The following is a 23,482-nucleotide window of genomic DNA, read 5'->3' on the forward strand; positions in this document are numbered from 1 at the left end:
GCAGATAGACGGGGAGGTGCAGAGAGGAGGGGGCGAGCGAGAGCAGGGAGGGACTGGAAGGGTGGCTGTGGGGAAGAGAAAAGGGAGAGGGGTAAAGAGAGGGACTAGAGAGAAAGGAGAGGGAGAAAAAAGTGGGGAGGGGGAAAGAGAGAGGGGTCAGGACGGTGGGAGTCAGGGGAGAAAGGCAGTAGAGAAGGGTCACAGAGAACAAGTGAGGGCCAAAGGAAAGGAGCAAAGAGAATGAAAAAAGGAGGCAAAGAGAGGGACGACAGCAAAAGGAAGATGTAGAGTAAGGGGGCAGAGAAAGGGGGACATGGAGGCAATGACCCCTGGGCTGGAAGAAGGAAAGGAAGAGGGGCCCCTGGTAGTGGTGAGGAGATGAGCTGGGACCCATCCTCTACTCTCTCCCCTAGGCCATGTGGTCTCAACACTTCCTAGGGACTGCCAGGAGACTGGGCCAGGCTCTGGGCCCCACCAGTGTCTCCAGAGGGAATTGTCAGTGGCCCCCAGCCTCCCCCTTCCACCTCCATGGTGCCTCAAGTATCAGGACTCAGCATGGTGATGGACCAACCTCCGTCTCTGGGCTGAGCAAAGAAGACATCCAGAGAGCCCGGGAAACAGCCCCACCCAGAATGGGGCTGAGGCCCCAGGTAATGCCTCCCTTGCCAGCCTCACTTGTGCCCACAGTGTCCCCTGGCAGCTTCCCTCTGCCTTGTCCTATACAGTCCCCTGTATACTGTCTCCTGAATGATGACTTCCACTGACTCAACCAAGGCCCCTTCCCCACAGTGTCCCTCCTCAGGCCTCACTAATCAAATACCCCCAATTTCTCCCCATTTCCCCAGCTGAGTGAACGATCTCAGGAGCGAAAGGTGCCTGCTTCTCGAATCAGTCGCCTGGCTAATTTTGGGGGTAGGTACCACCCATGGAGTGGGAAGTCAGGTATCTCCAGCGGCACAGATACTGAGAGACAGGCCAAAAGGGTGAAAGTATAAGGGTCACAAGTTTTAAAAAGGCCAAGCCAGCCAGCAATCTCTCACCTTGGAAGGTAGCAGGCCTCCCATTATTGGAGATGTTGAAAGGACCAGGAAGATGTGGGAGATCATTCATCAGGCATTACTATTCAACAAAGGTGGGACCTTGTCATTCCTCATCTTTAGCACCAAGTTCCCATGATTTTGTGACATCAAGACAGGACCAAGAGAGCCAGTCCATGTCAGAGGCTGAGAGTATTATGTGTAAGGGACTGACATTGGTGCTGGAGATAAAAAACAAAATTGAATATCAATCAGAAAACATTAAGTACCTACTGGGTGCCAGGCACTGTGCTACCTAAGTGCTGGAGATATAAAAAGAAGCCAAAAAAACAGCCCCTGTGCTCAAGGCACTTACAGTCTAGACATGCAAGTAAATATATACAAAACAAGCTATATGCAAGATAAACAGGAAGGGGGCAGCTGGGTAGCTCAGTGGATTGAGAGTCAGGCCTAGAGACGGGAGGTCCCAGGTTCAAATCTGACCTCAGACACTTCCCAGCTGTGTGACCCTGGGCAAGTCACTTGACCCCCATTGCCTACCCTTACCACTCTTCTGCCTTGGAGCCAATACACAGTATTGACTTCAAGACGGAAGGTAAGGGTTTAAAAAAAAAAAAAAAAGATAAACAGGAAATAATTAACTGAGGGAAGGCACTGGGATCTAGAGGATAGGGAAGGGTTCTGAGGAGGGTGGGATTTTAGTTGAGATTTAAAGAAACCAAGGGAAATCAGTCATTGGGAGTGGGGAAAGGAATGCCTTCCAGGCATAGGGGACAGCCAGGGAAAATGCCCAGAGTCTAGAGGTGGGAGCCGCTTATTTATGGAACAGTGTTATTGGACTGAAGAGAACATGTCAGGCTATAGGGTGTAAGAAGACTAGAAAGAAAGGGAGGGACTTTAAATACCAAACAGAGCATTTTTTATTTGATCCTGGAAGTAATAGGGAGCCACTGAGGTTCATTGAGTAGTTGGGTGCCCTAATAGGACCTACACTTTTAGGAAAATCACTTCGTGGCTGAATGGAGGATGGATTAGAGTGGGGAGAGACTTGAGGCAGGCTGACCCTCAAGCAGTCTGTTGCAGTAGTCCAGGTATAAGGTGATGAGGGTCAGCAGCAAGGTCAGGAGAGAAGGGAGCAAATTAGCAAAGGTGACATTGATAGGTCTTGGCCACAGCCTGGATTTTGTGTGTATGTGTGTGTGTGTGTGTGTGTGAGAGAGAGAGAGAGATGGCGAGGAGTCCAGGATGTCTCCTAAGAGCCAGAGGGACTGGAAGGAGGGCATTAGCCTCTACTGTAAGTAAAAGGAAAGGTGAGAGAAGAGGGAGGGTTTGGGGGAAAGTTAATGAGTTCCATTTTGGACCTGTTGAGTTTAAGATGTTTACTAGCAATCCATTTTGAGCTATCTGCAAGATAGTTGGAGATTGGATTTGAGCATCATCACAGAGCACAGCTAGTGAAGGTAATATGGAAGGAGAAGAGAAGAGGGATGCCTGCTCTTAGAGGGTTGATGTGATATGGAGGTGGATCCAAAAAAGGAAACTTTAGACTGGGCCAGAAGCTAGAACTGAGCTCTACTTCTGGGTTGTTGGCCATTCTTATTACCATCTGCCTAATGGGATAGAGTGGTGTTAGGAGGAGAATAAATGTTTCTAGAGTACCTACTATGTGCCAAATCTTATCTCATTTGTTCCTTACAATAACTGGATAATGGGTCCTTGTTATTATTACCATTTTACTATTGAGGAAGTTAAGACAGAGGATTAATGCTTGCCCAGGCTCACACAGCTAGTTGGTATCTGAGGCTGGATTTGAACGCAGGTCTTTTTGACTACAGGCCTACCCCTCTGTTCACTGCACTGCCTTAGCCTAAACTCAACATATCCAAAATAGAGCTTATTATTTTTTCCACCTGTCTCTCCTAATATCCCTATATCTGTTGAGGCTATTCAGGTTCATCTCCCCAGAGTCATTCTCCACTCCTTTCTCTCTTCCTGTCCAGTTGGTTGACAAATCTCATTGATTCAGTTTCCATAACAGCTTTGTCATCTGGCCCGTTCACATAGAGCTTCCACCCAAGGTCAGGTCCTCATCACTCTCTGTATGGGTCTTCTTGCCTCCACTCTCCCATCCATCCTCCACAGACTTCCAAAGTGACTTTACTAATACACAAATCAGACCTTGTTTCACACACATCCCCCCCCCCCAATCCCACCTAAAGATCTGCAGCCCCTTCCTGTGGCCTCCAGGATCAAGTACAAACTCCTAAAGTTGTCATTTCAAGCCTTCCAAGCTCTGCCTCTCATTTACCTTTCCAGTCTCCATGTCCCCCTCCTTTTTTCTTTTTTTGAACTCTTACCTTCCATCTTGGAATTGGAATTAAGTTGGTTCTAAAGCAGAAGAACAGGAAGGGCTAGGCAGTTGAGGTTAAGTGACTTGCCACTCACAGAGCCAGGAAGTGTCTGAGGTCAGATTTGAACCCAGGACTTTCAGTCTCTAGGTCTAGCCTAGCTGCCCCTTCTTTCAGTTTTCTCAGTCAGATTGGCCCACCAGCCAGTCTCTGTGTATGACCTTTGCTCTCATGCTTTTGCCCAAGTGGGACACCCCTCCTCCCAACTCCTAGAAATCCCTCTCTCCTCACCTGACCCTCCAAATAACTAGCTTCCTTCAAAGGCCAGCTCAGCCTTTCCCTCATGTAGGATCATGAACATCCTCTCCTTGAAATTCCCTTAGTTATGTTTTGTACTTAATTATGCAGCTGTTGGTGGACTAGAAGCCCCTTCAGGACAGAGACTTTCAGTTTTGTCCTTGTATCTACAGCACCCAGCACAGTGCCTGGCACCCAGTGGGTGCTTCATAAATATCAGTCAAATGTATCAATCAGCAAGTAGTTGGAAGTACTATAGAACTAAATTGACAAATAATTCAAAGTTTGAGGGAGAAGGTGCTAACAACGGTGGGGGGGGGAGGGGGGATGAGCAACATCTTCCCACAGGAGAGAACATCTGTGCTGAGCCTTGAAAGAAGGTCAGGCTTTTTAGGGATTAAGAACAGCCAGCACATAAACTTTGAGATGGGAGATGGAGTGTGAAGTTGGAGAAAGAGCGAATGGATCTATGGTATCCATAAAGGAAGCTGATGGGAAATCGGACCAGAAAGAGAAGCCAACGGATACAAAGGAGAGCAAGGATAAGGATAAGAGAGGAGGGGAGAAAATGGGGGAGGAGGCCACAGAGAGGAGAGAAGAGGGGGGAAGAGTCAAGAGGGAGAAAGAAAGGGGGGAAAAAGGAGAGAAGAGGGAGAAAGAAGAGAGAATGATAGACCCAGAGAGGGAGAGACTGCCATTTAATGCCTATGTGATCTGAAAAAAACTGATTAACCTTTCTGAGTCTCAGTTTCCTTATTTGTAAACTGTGGGGATTGGACTAGATGGCTGCCGAGGTCCCTTCCAGTTTGAAAGCTATGGCCTGTGATTGAACCCCAGAGAGAAAAAGCCAGACAGCTTGAAAAGCACCTGCTAAAAAGCCAACAACAGCACAAGATGCCAAACAAGACAATTATAGCCAACAGTAAGAGCAGCCTAAAAGTGGTGCTGGCTACCTGGGCAGGCAAGCAGGGAACTTCTCCCTGGACATCCTCGAGCAGAGCTTGCCACTTGCCAGGGATGGGGCATAGAGGCTCCACTGGGCTTCTACTAAAGGTGGACCACATGCCTGACAAGGTCCTTGGTTGCCCTGAGATTCTGTGACAGGTGATGGGAGAGAGACAGACCAAAGAGGGCCAGAACCCAAGGGAAAGACGAGAGAGCGAGAGGAAGCTGACAGCAGAGACAGAAGGAGCTGGCAAGCAGGGCAGACAGGCTGGACAAGGTACAGGGAGATGGGGGTGTAGAGAGCAAGCCAGAGGGATGGCAACTCAGGAGGCACAAGATTAAGAGAGAACATGACAAGGAGAGAGAGAGATGGGGAGAGACTCCTCGCAGGAGAAAGCTACAGGGTGAGTGAGGCAGAGAGACTGGCAGAGCCCAGCATGGGGGTGTCATACAGCACCTAACTCTGCCTCCTGCCCCAGGACTAGCTGTGGGCCTGGGCCTTGGTGCCCTGGTCGAAGTGGCCAAGACATCCCTGTCAGGAGGGCAGGTGCCCAGAGGTAAGTGAGGATGCCCAGTGGGACAGGCAGGCTGGGCTGGGCTGGCAGTGGGTGCTCCAGCCTGACTCCCATCATGCCTTCCCAGAAGGTGGTCCTATTCTGGGCCCTAGCCCCTTCCTCTCAGAAGCCAATGCTGAACGGATAGTGAAGACTCTGTGCACAGTTCGAGGAGCAGCCCTGAAGGTTGGCCAGATGTTAAGCATCCAGGGTATGGACCTTTGGCTCTCTTCCTCAGCCTCAATCCCTTCAGTCACTTGGACGCTTTGGCCCCAAGAGAGGCCATCTAGTCACCCTAGGCCAGTGATGGTGAAACTATGGAATGGGTGCCAAAATGGCATGCAGAGCACTCTCTGTGGGTACCTGGCCACCCTCCACCCCCATAGTTCATTACTAGAAAGGCAAAGGGACTTGGGTAGAGCTGCTCCCCTCCCCTTCTCCCCTGCCCCTCTACCCAGCAGCCCAGTGGGAGTGCACAGGGGGTAAGATGGGCAGCTCACAGGCAGCTGAGCTGGAGGGGAACAGAGCACTTGGGCCATTCCCCTCCCCATCTCCCTCCCTGTTTGGGGTAAAGTGGGGGGGGGGGTTAACCCAGCATGTGATGGGAGATATGGCACAAAGTCTCTGAGGGGGTGGGCATGGCACTTGTTCTGTGGGGTTGCGGGGGATCTGGCACTCCATCTCTAAAAGGTTAGCCATCACTGCTCTAGGCCAAAAACACCCTTTCAGTCAACCATATACCCTTCCCTGATCTCAGGACCCCCATCTCCAGAGTCCTGGACACACTTTTAAGCCCTTCTGCTGTGGCCCTCAGACTCCCTGACCCAGCCACTTCTCCCTGCCCTCTGCAGACAACAGCTTCATCAGTCCCCAGCTACAACAGATCTTTGAGAGGGTCCGGCAGAGTGCTGACTTCATGCCTCGGTGGCAGATGATGGTGAGTGGCCAGGATGCTGCCAAGGCAGGGGCAGGAAAGCATGGACCCCTCCTGACTGCCCTATGACCTGCCTCACCTGCAGAAAGTCCTGGAAGAAGAATTGGGCAGGAACTGGCGGACCAAGGTGGCCTCCCTAGAAGAGAAGCCCTTTGCTGCAGCCTCCATTGGTCAGGTGCACCAAGGTGTCCTGCAAGATGGAACTGAAGTGGCTGTGAAGATTCAGGTAAACTGCAGGCCCAGGTGGGAGGATGGGGTCCTGAAGGGGAGGAGAAGCTGCCACTGGCACATGTTCCTGCCCCACAGTACCCAGGTGTGGCTCAGAGCATCAAGAGTGACGTGGAGAATCTGCTAGCTGTGTTGAAGTTGAGCGTGGCCTTGCCCGAAGGTGAGCCTGGAGGGATGGGATGGCAGTCCTTAAAATGGGGATGACAATAGCTCCCAGATCATATCTCTAAAGTGCTTTGCACCCCTTTAAGGCCTAGGCAAAGGCTAGTTGGGATTATTTATCTCATAGGTTTGTTTGCTGATCAGAGTCTCCAAGCCTTGCAGCGGGAGCTGGTGTGGGAGTGTGACTATCGCCGGGAGGCTGCCTGTGCCCGAAACTTCAGGTGAGCAGCGGACATTTGGTCCCCTTCTGAGCCCTTACTAGGCTTCCTTCCCCTTCTGTGGCCCCAGACTCAGTCTAGGCTGGGCAGTGGCAGGCAAGCCCAGACCTTTTACAATCCCAGTGTCTCCCAGACCCTACCTCCACAGGTTCCAAGAATAAGGAGGCCCTTCATCTGGCTCCACATTTGTCTGGCTTGTGTCCGCTTCTGGCCATTACATCCTAGAATGGACATTGCTAAGCTAGAGAATGTCCAGAGGTCAGCCAGGACAGAGAAGGGCCTTGAGTCCACGTCACCCGAGAAACAGTTTTGGCTGAAAAGAGAAGGAAGACTTGGGAGGAGCATGAGAGCAGCAGTTTGGAGGACTTAAGAGTTGTTGTTTTGGCCCAGAGAGTTGGACTGGAATTGCAGAGGGGCGATCCAGGCCCACTGTCTGGGAATACTTCCTAACAGTGAGTGAAAATGAGCCTCCCCCTCCCCCTGGTGGCCTTCAGGCTGAGGAGCAAAGCCCCAGGTCCTTTCTAACCCGGACCTTCTGTGACTGGCTGTGGCTTGCCCAGGGAGGCTCCAGTACCTTGGATGAGAGGGGTCAGAGGCCCTTCCAGGAGCCTCTCCCCCAGGCCAGTGGGGGAGACTGGAGGGAGGCCCATCCAGAGAGAAGCACCTAGATGGAGGACTAGAATGAGACCAACACATTTATTATTTTAGAGGTGAGGAAACTGAAGCCCAGATCTACAAGGTCACTTGTAAAGGATTCATTCAGGGGATCCCAGACTTAATGCTGGAAGCCCCCTTAAAAGGCCAAGTCCATCTAAAGAGCAGAACCATTTGTCAAATTCCTTTTCGTTTGTGGCCAGATTCGAAGCTTACGTTCATTTCTCCAAGCATGGACCTATTTATTATGTGATTAAGATCTCTTTTTAGATAGCCAGAATTTCTCCCAATATCCCTCCCATCTTCCGTCCCAGAATGACAAATAACAGGACACAGAATAAAAAATAAATTTTAAAGGGAAACAATCAGCAGAACTTATAGGAGCATCTAGGTGGCTGAGTGGCTAGAGAGCCAAGCCTGGAGATGGGAGGTCCTGGGTTCAAATATGACCTCAGACACTTCCTAACTGTGTGACCTTGGGCAAGTCACTTCACTGCAATTGCTTAGTCCTTACCACTCTTCTGCCTTAGAATGGAGACTTAGTATTGACTCTAAGATAGAAGGTAAGGGTTTAAAAAAAACCCAACTTATCAATATATCCAGTTAGGCTGATGTTCTCTTCTGTGTTCAACCCCCCTCTCTGCAGAGGAGTCGGCAGAGAGGTACTTTGAACTCTCCATCACCTAGCATTTATTAAGCATCTACTGTGTGCTGGGCACAGAGTTTCATCCTTGGTGCCCTCAAGGCTGGTCCCCCCAGGAAAGCCCTGCCTGGACATGTGCCAGCACTGTGTTGGTCTTTAGGGAGAGAGAGAGAGACTAAAACAGGCCCTGGCCTCCAGGAATTTCTGTTCTTTTGGAAGGAAACCATCCAAACAGAAGTAAAGAAATAGAAAATACAAAGTAATTTCCAGAGAGGAGGAACGTGGCTCCTGAGGGAATTATCAGCCAAGTCCTCACAGAGGAGCTGAGCCTTGGAGGGGAGGGCACATACGTGTTAAGACTCACAGCCTCTGCTTTCCAGTCCTCCCTTCTGCCAGATGTCTGCTGGGAGGCCTGAAGGGCTCTTGGAGATCACCAAGTCTCCTGTCTAACTCCTTATCTTACCCCTCAGGAAGCCTAGGTGCAGAGAGGGGGGCCCTTGGCCAGGTCTCCCAGCATCTTAGAGGAGAGTAGACCCAGAGCGAGCCCTTTTGGGATGAGGGCCCCCTTCCTCCTCCCACCTCCTGTCCCTGTGACCTTCAGGCAGCTCCTGGAAGGGGACCCTTTCTTCCGGGTGCCAGCTGTGGTTGAGGAGCTGAGTGCAGGTCGGGTTTTGGCCATGGAGATGGCTAGCGGGGTGCCCCTGGACCAGTGCCAGGGCCTGAGCCAAGATGTCCGGAACCAGGTGAGTGGGACCAAGGGGCTGGGTGAGATCTGGGACAACTATTGCAGCGTCTGGCCCTGTTTTCTCCTCTGTAAAATGAAAGGGTTGGACTCTATCTCGTTTAAGGCTTTTGACCACGGTCAGTTCTGGGATCCCTTGAGTGGGGAAACAGGTGTGCGTGTCTGGCAGGAATGGGAGATAACCATGGGGTGAGGACAGAATCCCTGGATCAACCCTCATTCCCAGTCTTGGCCCGTAGATATGCCGTGAACTTCTGCGTCTCTGCCTTCGGGAACTATTTGAGTTCCGATTCATGCAGACGGACCCCAACTGGGCCAACTTCCTCTATGACTCCTCCAGCCACAAGGTGAGTGCCTCAAGACCTGGATTCACCCAGGCAGGGAGGGAACCCCGGTGCCCCATTCATTCATCAACCCCTAGCCTCTGTCCCTGCCCCCATAGGTGACCCTGCTGGACTTCGGGGCAAGCCGGGGATTTGGGTCAGAGTTCACAGACCACTACATCGAGGTGAGTGTCTTCTCCTTGGGAGGAGGGCCTGCTGGCCTCCTGTGCCTGCTTCTGCCTAGAACATCCAGACCAGAAGCCCAGCTGTGTCTCCCCAGACCAGGGCTACTCTTTCTCCCCAATGATGGCCCCTCAGACGTCCAAAGGCACCGAGCATCTTCTTGCTTCAAGTTTCTCCCCTTCAGGCTAGTTTCTTTTCTTGGCCCTGCCTGGATGGGGCTTTGAGTCTCTTTCCTTCCTATCTGGAGCTCCCTCATTTTTAATTGTCTCCTAAAATGTGATGCCCAAAGCTGAAGGCGATACCCTACCCCAGATGGGAGACAAGGGGCCTGCAGCCCCTCTACTTTGGGGCCCACACTTCCCCCAGGGAGCACCTAAGAGCCCAGGAGCAATCTGGGCTTCCTCCTGCTGCCCCCTACTCTGGTCAGTGCCCACCTGGACAGGGATGGGGACGAGCAGGAGGGCACCCAGTAATGGGCTATGGAGGTGGGGAAGAAAGGCAGGGACTCTGATGAGGATCAGAGGAAGGAAGTGGGGGCTACTGGCCTAGAGAAGAGAAGGCTTGGGGAACACGGTAGCATTAGACTTGACTCCTTTGACCCTCAAGACTGAACTAGGCATCGCATTGAAAAGTGCCTAGGTACTGCCAGGAGGCGCCCTGCTGGCTAGAGCACTGGGCTTGGAGCCAGGAAGACCTCAGTTCAAATCCAGCCTCCCACACTTCTTAGCTCTCTGACCCTGGGCAAATGACTTCACTACCCTGTGCCTCAGTTTCCTGTAGAGATAAGAACATTACCTACTTCCCAGGGATATTGTGAGGATCCAGTGAGGTAGCATGGGAAGTGCCTAGTCAGCCCTAAAAGGGCCAGATATTTAAGTGCAGCCCATAAAACCCCCTAATCCTTTTCTTTCTCTTTAAAAAATGCATTACTATCACATCCCTACTCCCTTCCCCCCATTTCCTTTCTTTGTAAGGAAAAAATCCTTATAAAGAAAAAAGGATGAAAAAACAGCTCAGGAAACCCAAACAGCAGGGCAGCTAGGTGGCTCAGTGGATGGAGCACCAGGTCTGAAGTTAGGTGGTCCTGGGTTCAAATCTGGCCCCAGACACCTCCTGGCTCTGTGACCCTGGCAAGTCACTTAACCCCCTTTACCTAGCCCTTACCGCTATAAGAGGGTGGTTTAAGGGATGGGACCAGATGGTTAGGATAGTTAAAATTGGGCCAGTATTAGGATGTTAACTGTAGTTTGGGAAGACCAGCAGAACCCAGTGCAGACAAAGCCTGGTCTGAGACTAACACATACACAAACCACTTGGTAACAGTGAAGCTGTGTTTGTTCTAAGGCAGTGAAGGGCAAACTTTTTAAAGAGGGGGCCAAAGGAAAGGAAATGCTCATCTGTCAGTCTGTTTCTAAGGCAACTCTTTTGAAGTTTCATTGTATTGTATCCTACTCATTATATTTGTCAGATCAGGAATAATGTCTCAGGTAGCAGGATAGAACATTTCAGGGGGCCCGCATCTGGCCTCTGGGCCATAGTTTGCCCATCACTGTTCTAAGGGGAAAGGATAAATGGGAATTAGGATAATCCTAATACTAATGTCAACTAACTAAAATTTCCCATGTATAATTTGTTCCCTTATGGGAAGTCTTCAAATAGTTTTAACTACACTAACCTCACCTCTCTGACCTAAAGAAATCCCAGCGCCTGCTCTACCTAAATCTGCACTAAGCCACCCCCTTTAGGTGGTATTAGAGGCATTGGTCTTTGGCTCTTTGGCATGGCCTAGGGAGAGGTCCTGGATCCAAAAGGAACCAGACCTGATCTTACAGTCAGATGGTCAGATTTTCAGGATTACCAGGAAACACAGCAGACAAAAGCAAGGCAGCAGGAAGGATGGGAAATCAGGGTAGAATCAGCCACTATGGAAAAGCTCTCCAGAAATCTCCAGAGAGAGCCCTAAAACCTCAGTTAACTATCTGACCCCCACTTTCACATTCTAGAATCTTTATCCTCCTTCAACTCTCCCCTGCAGACAAAACTCACATGCTATAAACCTCTCTTACTTAAAACAGTTCCCCCTTTACACAAAGCCAAAATAGTGTTGAAAATAATGTTTTGGCATTTGTGCACCAACAAACTTAATTCCTACCTAAACTAAAATTCTTACCCAAAATAATAAACAGCCTACACTCACTAATCTTATCCTATCTAACACTACCTAACTACTAAGGATTCAAACAAAGGAAAGGAAAAGGGGGAAAATATACAATGATCAGTTGCAAGGTTCAAAATACAAAGCAAACATATGCAAAAGCAAAACAAGCAAGAAAACATCAAAATACAAATAACAAACACAAAACTTCATGCAAAACAATAGTCATAAAAATACTATTCTTCTGTATTAAGGGGCAGCTGAGTAGCTCAGTGGATTGAGAGCCGGGCCTACAGACGGGAGGTCCTGGGTTCTAATCTGGCCTCAGACACTTCCCAGCTGTGTGACCCTGGGCAGATCACTTGACCCCCATTAACTACCCTTGCCACTCTTCTGCCTTGGAACCAATACGTAGTATTGACTCCAAGGTGGAAGGTAAGGGTTAAAAAAAATACTATTCTTATACACTAATACAGAAACGAATTCTATCAAAACTATTGCAATATACAAAATAGAAAACTTAGAAAATTTAGAAAAAGTATAATAAACAACATTGCATTCGTTTTTACAAAAAAAGTCAAACCAATCCATCAAAACTTACTTATGCAAAATACATTCAAAAGTAGATGAAGGGGCAGCTGGGTAGCTCAGTGGATTGAGAGCCAGGCCTAGAGACGGGAGGTCCTAGGTTCAAATCCGGCCTCAGACACTTCCCAGCTGTGTGACCGTGGGCAAGTCACTTGACCCCCATTGCCTACCCTTACCACTCTTCCACCTATAAGTCAATACACAGAAGTTAAGGGTTTAAAATAAAAAAAAAATTTAAAAAAAAAAGTAAATGAAAATTCAAAATAATCTTATTCTAAACTAAAACATTATTATTACACAAAACTGAAACTGTTACACAGAACTGTGCATCTGACTATCCTATGTAAAAAACTTAATCAGTATCAAATATTAACTACATACATAATTTCTGCATGTATACATGTGATACATACATACAACATATGCATGCTATACACATATAATCCATATACACAATATTTGCACACATGTTACACATGCGTGTGTATTTATGCACAGTGCAATACAATTTTGTCAGCCCTATGACACACACTATATATATACATGTCTGTTTACATATATGTGTAATATGTAATGTAATTGATTATCCTACCTTATCAACCCTAAACTCTAATCTAACTACATCACAATATACTTCCTAATATCATCCAAACAGCACATCTGAACTCAGACATCCTATCTTAATGAAATCTCCTAAAAGCTAACCTATCTGCCTATACTACTACTATTCTAACCTACCTAAAATCTAAACAGCATCCCTTTACCTACATGGACACTCACATATAACTAAACCCTATAACAAGTATCACTACTCGAATCAAAGTATCTTGACCATGTTTATGTTTATGTTTTTATATTTATGTTTCTGTTGTGTTGGGTCGTGTTTCTGTTGTGTGCAACATACCTACCGAAACTTCAGGTTGTCCGTCTTCTCATCTTGTCTGCAGAATTCTCTTCTCCACAGTCCATGGCAGTAATATGTACTGTTGAATGCGCTCTTCTGTGAAAATATACTGTTACATTACACAAATTCTTACAGACATTTATCCACCGATCACTTGATCCTCCTCACTGAAAGTTCTTCTCTAAAGTCTCTGCTTCTCAGCTACAAATCCTTCAGCCCTGCACAGTTTCCTCTGTTGTCTCTGGATTCTCCGCTTCCTCCTTACTGATCTTTTTGCCAACTCTCCCTGCAGACCAAACTCACATGCTATAACCCTCTCTTACCCAAAACGCCGCTCTTCTGCCTTGGAACTGATACACAGTATTGATTCTAAGATGGAAGGTGAGGGTTAAAAAAAAAAAAGCCAACCCCCAGCACGGCCGACAATTCAGGCTGTATCCCACATCCAGAGAAAAGGGTGCGGCCGGGATTCCCTTGGCTCCCCTCTGGGGCCTCCCTTGGTTGTTGTACTTAGGTGGCGGCATGTGTCGGGCCCCAGCCCTCTAAGGCCTGGCCTCCTGGTTCTGCTTTCTTCACCTGTATCGTTGTTTTTATCTCCCAAACAGTTCCTTACCCTGTGGTCATACCCATCTCGTCTATGGCCTTCGCCGATGGCCAGCTGTCTATTTTGCTGCCCTGAGACCTTTCTTTCTTTTTTTTTTTTTTAAACCCTTTACCCTCCCCACCCCCCACCCCCCAAAAAAAGACCTTTTTTTGATCATCTTCTCCCAAGTCATCCACAGCAAAGGGACCATCTAGGGCTCAGGATAGAGATTCTCTTGATCTGCACCTCGTTCTTAACTTGATCCCTATTGAATATGGCTTGTGAAACTGAGGCCTTCTCAGCTCCCAAGATCCCAAGGGCCTTCATCATCATCATTAAAACAGAGCCTTGGGGCAGCCGGGTGGCTCAGTGGATTAAGAGCCAGGCCTAGAGATGGGAGGTCCTAGGTTCAAATCCAGCCTCAGACACTTCCCAGCTGTGTGACCCTGGGCAAGTCACTTGACCCCCATTGCCTAGCCTTACCACTCTTCCACCTATGAGTCAATACACAGAAGTTAAGGGTTTGAAATAAAAAAAAAAAAAAACAGAGCCTTAGAGAAGGTGGGTGAGAGCTGTGGCAGGGGCACCCCTGGAGCCCTTGTTGCTCTACAGCACAGGATTCAGGAGGCCCTGGGCCAGAGAGGTGCACAGGCTGGTCAGTGAGTGGAGGCATGGTCATGGTGGGGAGCTCCCGAGTCTGCCCTCGGGCAGCTGCTGTCCTTGGGGAGACAGCATGCAAACTCCTGAGTATGAAGAAGTCAGAGACAGGATAAACTGAGAATAATACATAGATTTTACAAATGAGGAAACCGAGGCTGAGCTGAAGTAATTTGCCCAAGGTTACATGAGTTGTCACAGAAGTGACACTTGAACTCATGGCCTCTGCCTCCAACTGATCTCCAGAGCCTCCAACATGTTAACCATCATGCCTTTTCAGGTCAGCTCTCTACCAATTTATGTGTGCCAACTATACCCCTATTCAAATGTTAACCAACCCAGGGCCAAGCCTTACAGTTCCTTCATGCCAGCTGTCTGCTTTGCCAGTCCTGAACCCACTTACGTATACTATCAAAGAGGCCACTACTCACCATTTCCCCAGTTGGAATGACAGGAGATGGAGGCAGCTGGGTGGTACCATGAATTGAGAGCCAGGCCTGGAGTCAGAAGGACCTGGATTCAAATCTGGCCTCAGACACATCCTAGCTGTGTGCCCCTGGGCAAATCACTTAACCCCCATTACCTGTCCCTCCCCTCTTCTGCCTTAGAACCAATACACAATATTGATTCTAAGATGGAAGGTGAGCTTTTTGTTTTTTAAAAGAATGACATGGGATGCTCTGTCAGCACTTGAAGGCATTCCCAACGTCTTTTGGCAGCCTTCATCCTTTTCCCCCATTCTCTGCTGCTCATGTTTGCCCTTCTCCAGTCCTCTGGTCTCTCTCCCATCTCCATGGTCTCTCATGGGTCACCAACAGGGCCTCAGCAATCCCATCTGCCACTTCTTCCTTGTTCTGATGGTGGAGGACATGTGGGCCTGATGACATGACCCCCTGTTGACCATTTTTGTCCTGTCTTTTGTGATCCAAAGACCATTCTTCTTAGCAGAGAAAACAGAAGCAACCTAAGATTGGGCCACTCTGGCTGCTCTCCCTTGGTGTCATCCTTTCCACCCTTCCCACCATCCCATCCCTGTCTGGAGGCTCCGCTTTTCTCACGTGGCATCTTTGGCTTTCCTCCCCTTGTTCTTGAGGCCTGCACAAGGCTGGCAGGCTCTGGCCTCCTCTGCTGAGTTGGATTCTGTTACTCCCCATGCTCCAAGCCACTAGCCAGTCTTTCATCTCCATCTACTTTATCCCTTTTCTCTGGGCCTTCTGGAATTCTCCTTCTGACCTTAACTTTGCATGCACCTGAGGCCTCTGCTTCTTACACGCTTTCCACCCCCTTGGCACTCAGACCTCTACACTGTAGGCCTGCCCTCTCCTACCCCCTGCCCTAGCTCCTCTCACTCTTGGGTTTGCTTCTAGCCACAGAGGGCCAAGAGGAGGACTAGGCATGCCTGGGAGTATTAACAGCCAGTGAGGATAGTCATCATGGGAGTAGCTAGCATTATGATGCTTCAAGAGGTTTGTAAAAGTGCTTTATGGATATTTCTCATTTTGTAATTATCTCCATTTTATAATTGAAGACAGACAGAGGTTAGGTGGCTTGCCCACACAGCTAGAAAGTGTCTGAGGCAGGATTTGAACTCGGGTCCTTTGGGCTCCAAATCTGGGCCTCTATCCAATGTGCCACCAGCCCCTTTAAAAGCTGAAAATATTGCCCATTTTGAATTAGCAAAAAGGGTGAGGAGGGTTTAAGTAATTTGGCCAGTTACATGGTGGAATGTTGGAAGAGGATTCAAACACAGATCTTTATGATCCCAAATTCAGTGCTCTGTGCCAGCTAGCTGCTGGCAGTCATGTCTTTCTCCTCCCCCACCCATTCCTTTCTCCCCACTTTTCTCTGCCCCTTCCTCCTCTCTTCCACTCTACCACTCCCCACCCTTACATTCAAGGCCTTCAATAGCCCAAGTCTTGCCCCCTTCAAACCCAGGACTCCTGGCTCATTGACTTCCTGAAGGACCAGGCATGACAATCATTTCCTGACTTTTCCCTCACCCTGAAGCATTCTGGCTCTGAAATGCACCCCTTGAAGCCCTCTGCCTCCCTCCCAAGCCTAGTTTGGGGGCTTCACCTGACTAGAGGTCACCATCTGAGCTCTCCAACATTCTCATGTCCTATTGTTGCTCAGGCCTCACCAAACCAGTCTGTACTGGAGTCTGTACTCAGCTACTCAAGGGCCACGCTGAACCCAGCCCCATCCACTGCTGTGGTCCTTCCTCCACAGACCCTTGCTGCTGCACAGCCACCCTCATGGCTGGCCTGGATTTCACATCCCTGCCAGCAGAGGGGCCTGACCTCTTACCTCTGCATTGGCCCAGCCCTCTCTGGTGAGGAGGTGGCCTTCCTGCCCAAGAGACCCGCCCCTTCGCTCTCATTCATCTCCAGATTTCATTTTCTCCTGGCTCCTTCCCTGTGAATCCAAACATGCCTGGGCTTCTCCTTTAAACAACTTAAAGTCTTCATTTGAGCCCGCCACCCCTTGAAGTCACCATTCATAGCCAAAAGTCTAGAAAAAGCAGGATATTCCTGTTACCTCTGTTTCTTCACCTTCCCCTGACTCTTCGAGTCCTCAGTACTCTGCTTCTGACCTCATTCATCGATGAAAACTGCCAGGATCTCTTAACTGCTGTAGCCAAAGGGACCTTTACTGAAGCCTCGCCCTTCTTAACCTCCATGCTGCTTTGGCTACCACTGACCTCTCGCCCCATTTGGATAGCCTTCCTTCCTTCCTTCGGCTCTCTCCTCGTTCTCTTCCTCCCGGAAGGTCTAACCATGCCTCCATCTCCTCTGTTGGATCCACTGCCTTAATCCTTGACTATGGGAGTCTTCTCTCGAGGAGCGGGAATTTATCAGCTCCCATGGGTTCAGTTACCATTTCAGTGCAGGCGATTGATTCCCCAAATCTCAGTGTATAGTGCTCTGCTCTCCAGTCTGGCATCACCACTTGCCTCTGGTAGATCTTCATGTGGGTGACCTGTAGAACATTTTTGTTGTTCAGGCATTTTAATCATATCCAGCTCTTCAGCACCTCATTTGGGGTTTTCTTGGCAAAGATCCTGGAGTGATTTGCCATTTCCTCCTGCAGCTCATTTGACAGATGAGAAAACTGAGGCCAACAAGGCCAAGCAGGTGTCTGAGGTCACATTTGAACTCAGAAGATGAGTTTATGCCCTATGGTGCCACCTAGCTACCCGCCTGCCCTGCCCGTAGGGGACAGGATGCCCCACTTCCAAAAAAGCACTCATTTTCCTTGTCTTCCCTCTTAAACCTGCCCCTCCTTTGCATGTCCTCCCCTGGGGTGTCACTCTCCTTCCAGACCCCTCAGTTTGCACTTTGAGGGCCACCCTTAACCCTTTACTCTCACCTCTAATCCAGTCCACTGCCACATGGTATCCATTCATACTCCACAACATCTCTCACATCTGTCCCCTTCCTTTCACTCCTCAGGCCCACATCATCACGTTTGCTCAGACTATTGTAATATCTTCCTAATTGATGTCCCTGTTTCCATTGCCTTCCCTTAACAATCAATTGTCTACCCAGCTGAAAAAATAATCTTCCTAAGGCAAGGGGATCGTCACTCCCTTGCCATCCCCCCACACCCAAGAAAAGAAAAAGAGGGAGAAGGTAGCAAAATCAATATAAACCTCTAAAAAACCCTAACATGGCATTGTAGGGAAACTACATTGAGGTGGAAGTTACGTTGTTCGGAAAAAACTACTCTACTGCTCAAATCCAACCTTCAAGGAAGGACTTCTCTAGGAATGCTGAGCCCTTCCTCCTTCGTACTGGATCTACCCAGATCATTCTTGTTTGGGATTACCACGCCCACCCAAGTTTGTGTTTGGACTCCATCCAAATTCTGTTGAATGTCTACACTTATTTATCTACCTTGCTTTCAAGTTGCCCCCTCCAAGGTTCTTCTCCCCTGGGCTTTCTTGTCTAAATCCTGAGCCTGGAGGAGAGGGAACCACCTGGAGGAGAGAGAGTCCCTTTCCAGCTTGCTCTCCTCTAATGACTTCTTTTCTAAAACTCAGAGATTCTACATCCTTGCAGAAGAAGTTGGGACCGGGTGGCCTCCCAGCTCTTCTTAGAGGCCAGGCTGGGTCATTATGATTCTGAAACATTGGGTTTCAGTTGGTTGCTGGTGGCCTTCTTTCTCCTTACATTATCCCAGTCATTTGAGGGCCTGTTGTTTTCCTGGCTCCACTCCCTTTACCCTGGATCAGTTCATATTAGTGTTTCCAGTCTTCTCTGCACTCATCTCTTTGTCATTCCTTACAGCACTGTCATATTCCATTATATTCATGGATCATAGTTCTTTTAGCCATCTCCTGTTTGTTTGCCTCCACTAAAGCTCCCGGGAGATAACAGTGATCTAAATATTTAATAATCATCATAATAATGGCTGGTATTTCTCGTGTTTGTGGAGCTCAGTTTCCTCCTCTGTTAAATGATGGATGGGAATGGAGTGATGGCCTTTGGAGTCTTTGGTAGTATGGACCAGCAACAACTTTGCACCTATCTTTTACCTCTAATGCTAGTAATCTGGCTGGGGGTGAACCTCTTCCCTGGCCCCCTCTCCCCAGCCCTCCAAGAGCAGAGAAGCCATTGCCAGATTGGGGGATTCTCCTTGGGAAGCCAGATGAGGCCAGAAGAGAGAGGGCCCTAGAGATGAAAGAGTGACTTGGGGGCTCTTTGGGGTTCACCGAGTGCTTCATAAGGCTTAACTTGACTGTCACAACAACCGAAGGAGGTGGGAGGGAAGGAAAGCCTTTAGTAAGGCACTTACTGTGTGCCAGGCACTCTTCTAAGCATTTTTTCCAAATAGAATCTCATGTGATCTACACAACACTCCTGTGAGGTAGGTGCTATTATTAACCCCATTTTCCAGTTAGGGAAACTAAGACTGAGAGAGACGAAGTGACTTGAGTCAGGGTCACATGGCTAGCGTCTGAGAGAAGAGGATTTGAATTCCCTTCTTCCTACCTGGAGGGAAGACCCAGCCCCCTGAGCACAGGGGCCCCCTATTGCCAAAATCATTTCTTGGTTGAGAACTCTTAAGCGCTTGGGGCATTCTAGACCTAAGTGTCCCTTTGAAGGGAGGTAGAGAGAAAGTGGTAGAGCATTTCCAGCACAGACACTGGTGATGGCATGGAGGACATTTGAGCTGGATACATGATGAGAAAGAACGTTGGATGACTGGAAAGACAGCTGGAGCCCAGCTGTGAAAGACTTGGTGGGCACCAAAGAGAGAAGCGGATGTTTTGTCCAAGAAGCAGGAGGGAACCGCTAATGATTCTGAAACGGGAGAGCAGATAAGAGGAAGACTCTGGCAGCTAGCTGTGTAAAGAGGGGTCTTTGGAGCAGAGAGAAACCACTGAGGAGCTGGAGCAGGTCCATGGAAAGAAGGGAACAGATGTTGGAGCTGGAGTTCTGACTTCATTGGGTTGGTGACTCCAGATTGGAGCTCGGGAGTGAAAAGAAGACTGAACACGTTGCCTGGGAAGTCACACCTAGAATGATCATTGGAACCTGTGAAGGCTGATAATATATCACCCAGAGAGAGGAAGGCCAGGATAGAGCCCTGGATTACATTCTCAGGTGGAAGAGGACTGAAGTGAGGGCGAGCAGAGGATACTCTAGTGTCCATGGAGACCAAGAACAGGCAGACCACTGTCCCATGAGCCAGAAGCTCGGCCTTGCGTTTTACAAGCCACAGTCTGGAAATCCACTTGGCTTTCTCCAGTACCATCTTCAAGCAGTGCTCATTTGCTTGTTGTGGGCAGCAGTGAGGACACCACCGTCCCTGCCCTGAAAAGCTCCCATCCCTTTTGCTGCCCTAGATTTTGTTGCCTCGCCAGATCATTGGTACCCAGGTGAATTACTCAAGGTGGGCAGTGGTCACCCAGTGCCTCTCCTCAGCTCACCTTTTCTCCCATCTTGGATCTTAAGATGGCAGACCTCTGTTTTGCTTATCAAACTGACCAACAGCTACTATGTCTCTCCCTTCCTTCTTCCCTCCCTTCCTCCTCCATTTTTTCCTCCCTCCCTTCTTCCATTCTTTCCTCCTAACAGTCTTTCCTCCCTTCCTCTGTTCTTTCCTTTCTTCTCTTCTTCCCTTTTTTCCTTCTCTCCCTTCAATGAAGATCCACCCCACCCCCTGCCCCACCATCCTACTTGGCTTCCTCTGGTCCTTCCTTACTCAACAATCTCCCATTGGACAACACCTACAGGCTGCCCACAGCACCCTTCCTTGGAAGCCAAACAATGACTCCTTGTTCAAGGCATCCAGACTCCCCTCCATAGGGTAGAAGTCGATTCCAGGGTCCATGTTACCACTCTTCACCTCCTGGGTGCATCATTCTTGCACCTTCCAGCCACCTGACTGGGTCATCCTTCTGTGCTTTTACACTGAAGCCTCTTTTCATTCTTTGGAGGAACTTCATTCTGCCTGTAAGCTGGAGAGAGGAGAAGCTGCCTTCTTACTCCATTGTCTTCTCTTCCACGGTGGTCTGCCTGCCCCTTCAACAGAAACGGGGGGAGATGGGGAGGAGGAATCCTAATGCCATGCTCTGGAGGTCACTGCAACATCCTCCCCTCCTCATACCTCTGGAAGTGAGATCCTCGGCCCTTTGTCGTGCTTGATGCTGTTTCGGGAAGAGATCATCTTGGGGGCGTTTATTTGGGGTTTTTGAGGTGATGAGAGGACACGGAGAGGCTTTCCCGAATGAGAGAGGGCGAGTTTGAAGCCCTAGGAAATGGGAAAGGAGACTTAGAAGGGCAAAGCCCAGAATCCGGTGGGACACCTTCCCTAAAGGCTTCAGAACACCTAGTGTGTGGAGGAGAGATGAGCTGAATTCACATTCAGAGTCAGCCTTCATTGGGCACCCACCGCATGCCAGGCACTCTGAGGCCCAGGACCGAGAGAATGTCCAGGAAAGGAAGGGCTGCAGATGGTTGGCCCCATCAGAGGTGGAGAACTGTGTGGGTGAAGCTAACGGCCAACTGTTGTTCAGTTGCTTCAGTTGAGTCCGACTCTTTAGGACCTCATTTGGGGTTTTCTTGGCAAAGATACTGGAGTGGTTTGCCATTTCCTTCTACAGCTGGGGAAACTGAGGCAGACAGGGTCACACAATTGGTGTCGGAGGTGGGATTTGAACTTGAGAAGACTGACTCCAGACTCTGGACCCAGCGCTCTATTATTCACTGTGCTCCCTGCCATAGGCCAGTAGGTTTGGGCTACTAAGAGGTCCTTAGTGGGCTTGGCCACTGCATTTTCAGTAGAGTAGGGGTGTTGGTCCAGACTGTGATGCTGGGCCTTTTCTAGAACTTCAGTAAGAGAAAGATGAGGTCGAAGGGGCCATCTCCTCCAGTAGATGGGGAAACTGAGGTGCAGAAAGCTCCTCTCATTTGGCAAATGTGGCTCAGCTGGGCTTTGCCCCCCAGGTCCTCTGCTTCCCTCCTGGCTCTGTCCTCTCCGTTTATGACAAGCTGACCCAAGGAGTCGCACACAATCAGCAACCCTGGGGCCCTCTGTGGGCGCTCTCCTGGCAAACCATTCAGGAGTGCCTGACTGCAAAGCCCAGACCATGTTCCCTCTCTCTGTGGGTAGAAGCAAGGAGCGGGTGCTGGGGAATCCGAGAAGTGTGGAGGAGGCCAAGAGAGGGCAGTCAAGGCAGTTCCCGTCAGATGGCCTTCATTTTCTCAGTAAAGTGGGAGGCTAGATCATGGGGGTGTGGAGGAGATGGGGCGCAGACAAGAATAGAGCTGCCTCTCACCCCCATGACAATCCGAACGGTTCCTGTCTGCCCACGGAGGCCTTAACGAGGGACCAGCTGACACTGAGACCCTTCCCCACTCTCAAAATGGTTTGGTTCTTTGGGTGGGGATGGAGAGAGCGTTCAAGCCCCACCTCTGAGGCTTTCCTGCGTGGGTGACTTCAGCAAGTCCCTTCTCTTTCCTGGCCTTCAGCTTCCTCCTCTGTAAAATGGGGGCGGGGGACCTCTGGGGCCCCTTGTAGTTCTGGATCAAGGTGGACTTTGCACCTCTCCCCAGCCCGCTGAGAGCAGGGAACACTGGGAAAGGAGCCGTGACCAGGTTGGGGGATCCCCCAGAGAAGCCAGAGGGCACCCAGGGCAGTGCTCTCCAGCTAGGAGGATGAGCCTGGGCTTTCCTGGAGGAAGGGAGGGCTGATCTGCCCCGGGAGGCCCCTGACTGGGGTGGGCTCATTCCTCCCAACTCCCCAGGTGGTAAAGGCAGCTGCAGATGGTGACCGGGCTGGCGTCCTAAAGAAGTCACAGGATCTCAAGTTCTTGACGGGCTTTGAAACCAAGGTGAGAGGTGGGAGGGGCATGGCTGGGGGCAGGAGGAAGGGCCTGGACCCTCCCAAGCTCACCTGACAGCTCCCCTGCTCTACTCTAGGCATTTTCGGAGGCCCACGTAGAAGCAGTCATGATCCTGGGGGAGCCTTTTGCCAGCGCTGGCCCCTATGATTTTGGGGCGGGGGACACAGCACGCCGGGTGCAGAGCCTGGTCCCCACGATGCTGCGCCATCGGCTGTGCCCCCCACCAGAAGAGACCTACGCCCTTCACCGCAAGCTGGCAGGGGCTTTCCTGGCCTGCTCCCGACTTGGTGCCCACATACCCTGCCGGGATCTGTTCCGGGAGGTCTACGAGCACTACTGGGCTGCCCGCCCTTCGGGCTAACTGGGCCTACGAGGAGGAATCTCAGCAGCCCTCACTCCAGGACTCCTCCACACCTCCTCACCTTGGGACCACCCCAAGAGCTTGCAGAGACCTACGGGGAGCCCCTTCCCAGGCCTCAGACTCATCCCGCCTCCCTGCAGGGATGGCCAGGGGCCTCCCCCCTCCCCAGGGAGCCCAGCCCCAGCCCCCATGCAGAGGAGCGGGCTCCAGATGGCCTGTGTGCTGAGGTCCTCCCACCCTCACCAGCTGTCTTGGGCCCAATGGGCAGTGCATTCAATGGTATCCTAAATAAAGGGGAGCCACCCCCCTCTCTCGTAGCCCTTCTCATTTTCTGGGCTCGGGGGTGGAGTGGGGCTGAAAAGATGGGCGAGGCTTCTGGGAGTGGGCCTCCAGGTGCAGATGGCGGCCTGCCTTGCCCCTCCCCCTCTCCCCCAGCCCTGAAAAGCCTGAGCCCCCAACCATCTGTTGCCAAAGGGCCAACCTCCCTGCCCCCCACGTGCTGGCCACCTGCTCTGACAGCTGACAGCCTGGACCCTGCCCCCCCCAAGCCCAGCTTCCTCCGTGGGGCAGGGGAACACCCAGGGGGCACAGCTGGGCCCGGGGGGGGGGGGGG

General features: G+C 50.3%; 1 protein-coding gene across 2 annotated transcripts in view; it reads left to right on the forward strand.

Moving 5' to 3' along the window:
* Positions 1-23,179, forward strand: part of COQ8B (coenzyme Q8B) — a 28,256-nt gene extending 5,077 nt beyond the window's left edge. Inside the window, exons 2-14 of one of the 2 annotated variants that reach the window (XM_044667361.1) lie at positions 414-650; positions 846-912; positions 5,107-5,184; positions 5,270-5,392; positions 6,033-6,118; positions 6,201-6,341; positions 6,422-6,503; positions 6,633-6,726; positions 8,622-8,763; positions 9,002-9,109; positions 9,205-9,270; positions 22,410-22,496; positions 22,585-23,179. In XM_044667361.1, coding sequence (XP_044523296.1) covers positions 417-650; positions 846-912; positions 5,107-5,184; positions 5,270-5,392; positions 6,033-6,118; positions 6,201-6,341; positions 6,422-6,503; positions 6,633-6,726; positions 8,622-8,763; positions 9,002-9,109; positions 9,205-9,270; positions 22,410-22,496; positions 22,585-22,869 — 1,593 coding nt within the window. In that variant the 5' untranslated portion in view covers positions 414-416 and the 3' untranslated portion in view covers positions 22,870-23,179. Of the gene's footprint in view, positions 1-164; positions 651-845; positions 913-5,106; positions 5,185-5,269; positions 5,393-6,032; positions 6,119-6,200; positions 6,342-6,421; positions 6,504-6,632; positions 6,727-8,621; positions 8,764-9,001; positions 9,110-9,204; positions 9,271-22,409; positions 22,497-22,584 lie in introns of those variants that run through there. The other variant, XM_044667360.1, reaches the window with a different exon arrangement.
* The last annotated feature ends 303 nt before the right edge of the window (positions 23,180-23,482 follow it).

This window comes from Gracilinanus agilis, chromosome 3 (genome assembly GCF_016433145.1).
Source record: "Gracilinanus agilis isolate LMUSP501 chromosome 3, AgileGrace, whole genome shotgun sequence".
Lineage (NCBI taxonomy): Eukaryota > Metazoa > Chordata > Mammalia > Didelphimorphia > Didelphidae > Gracilinanus > Gracilinanus agilis.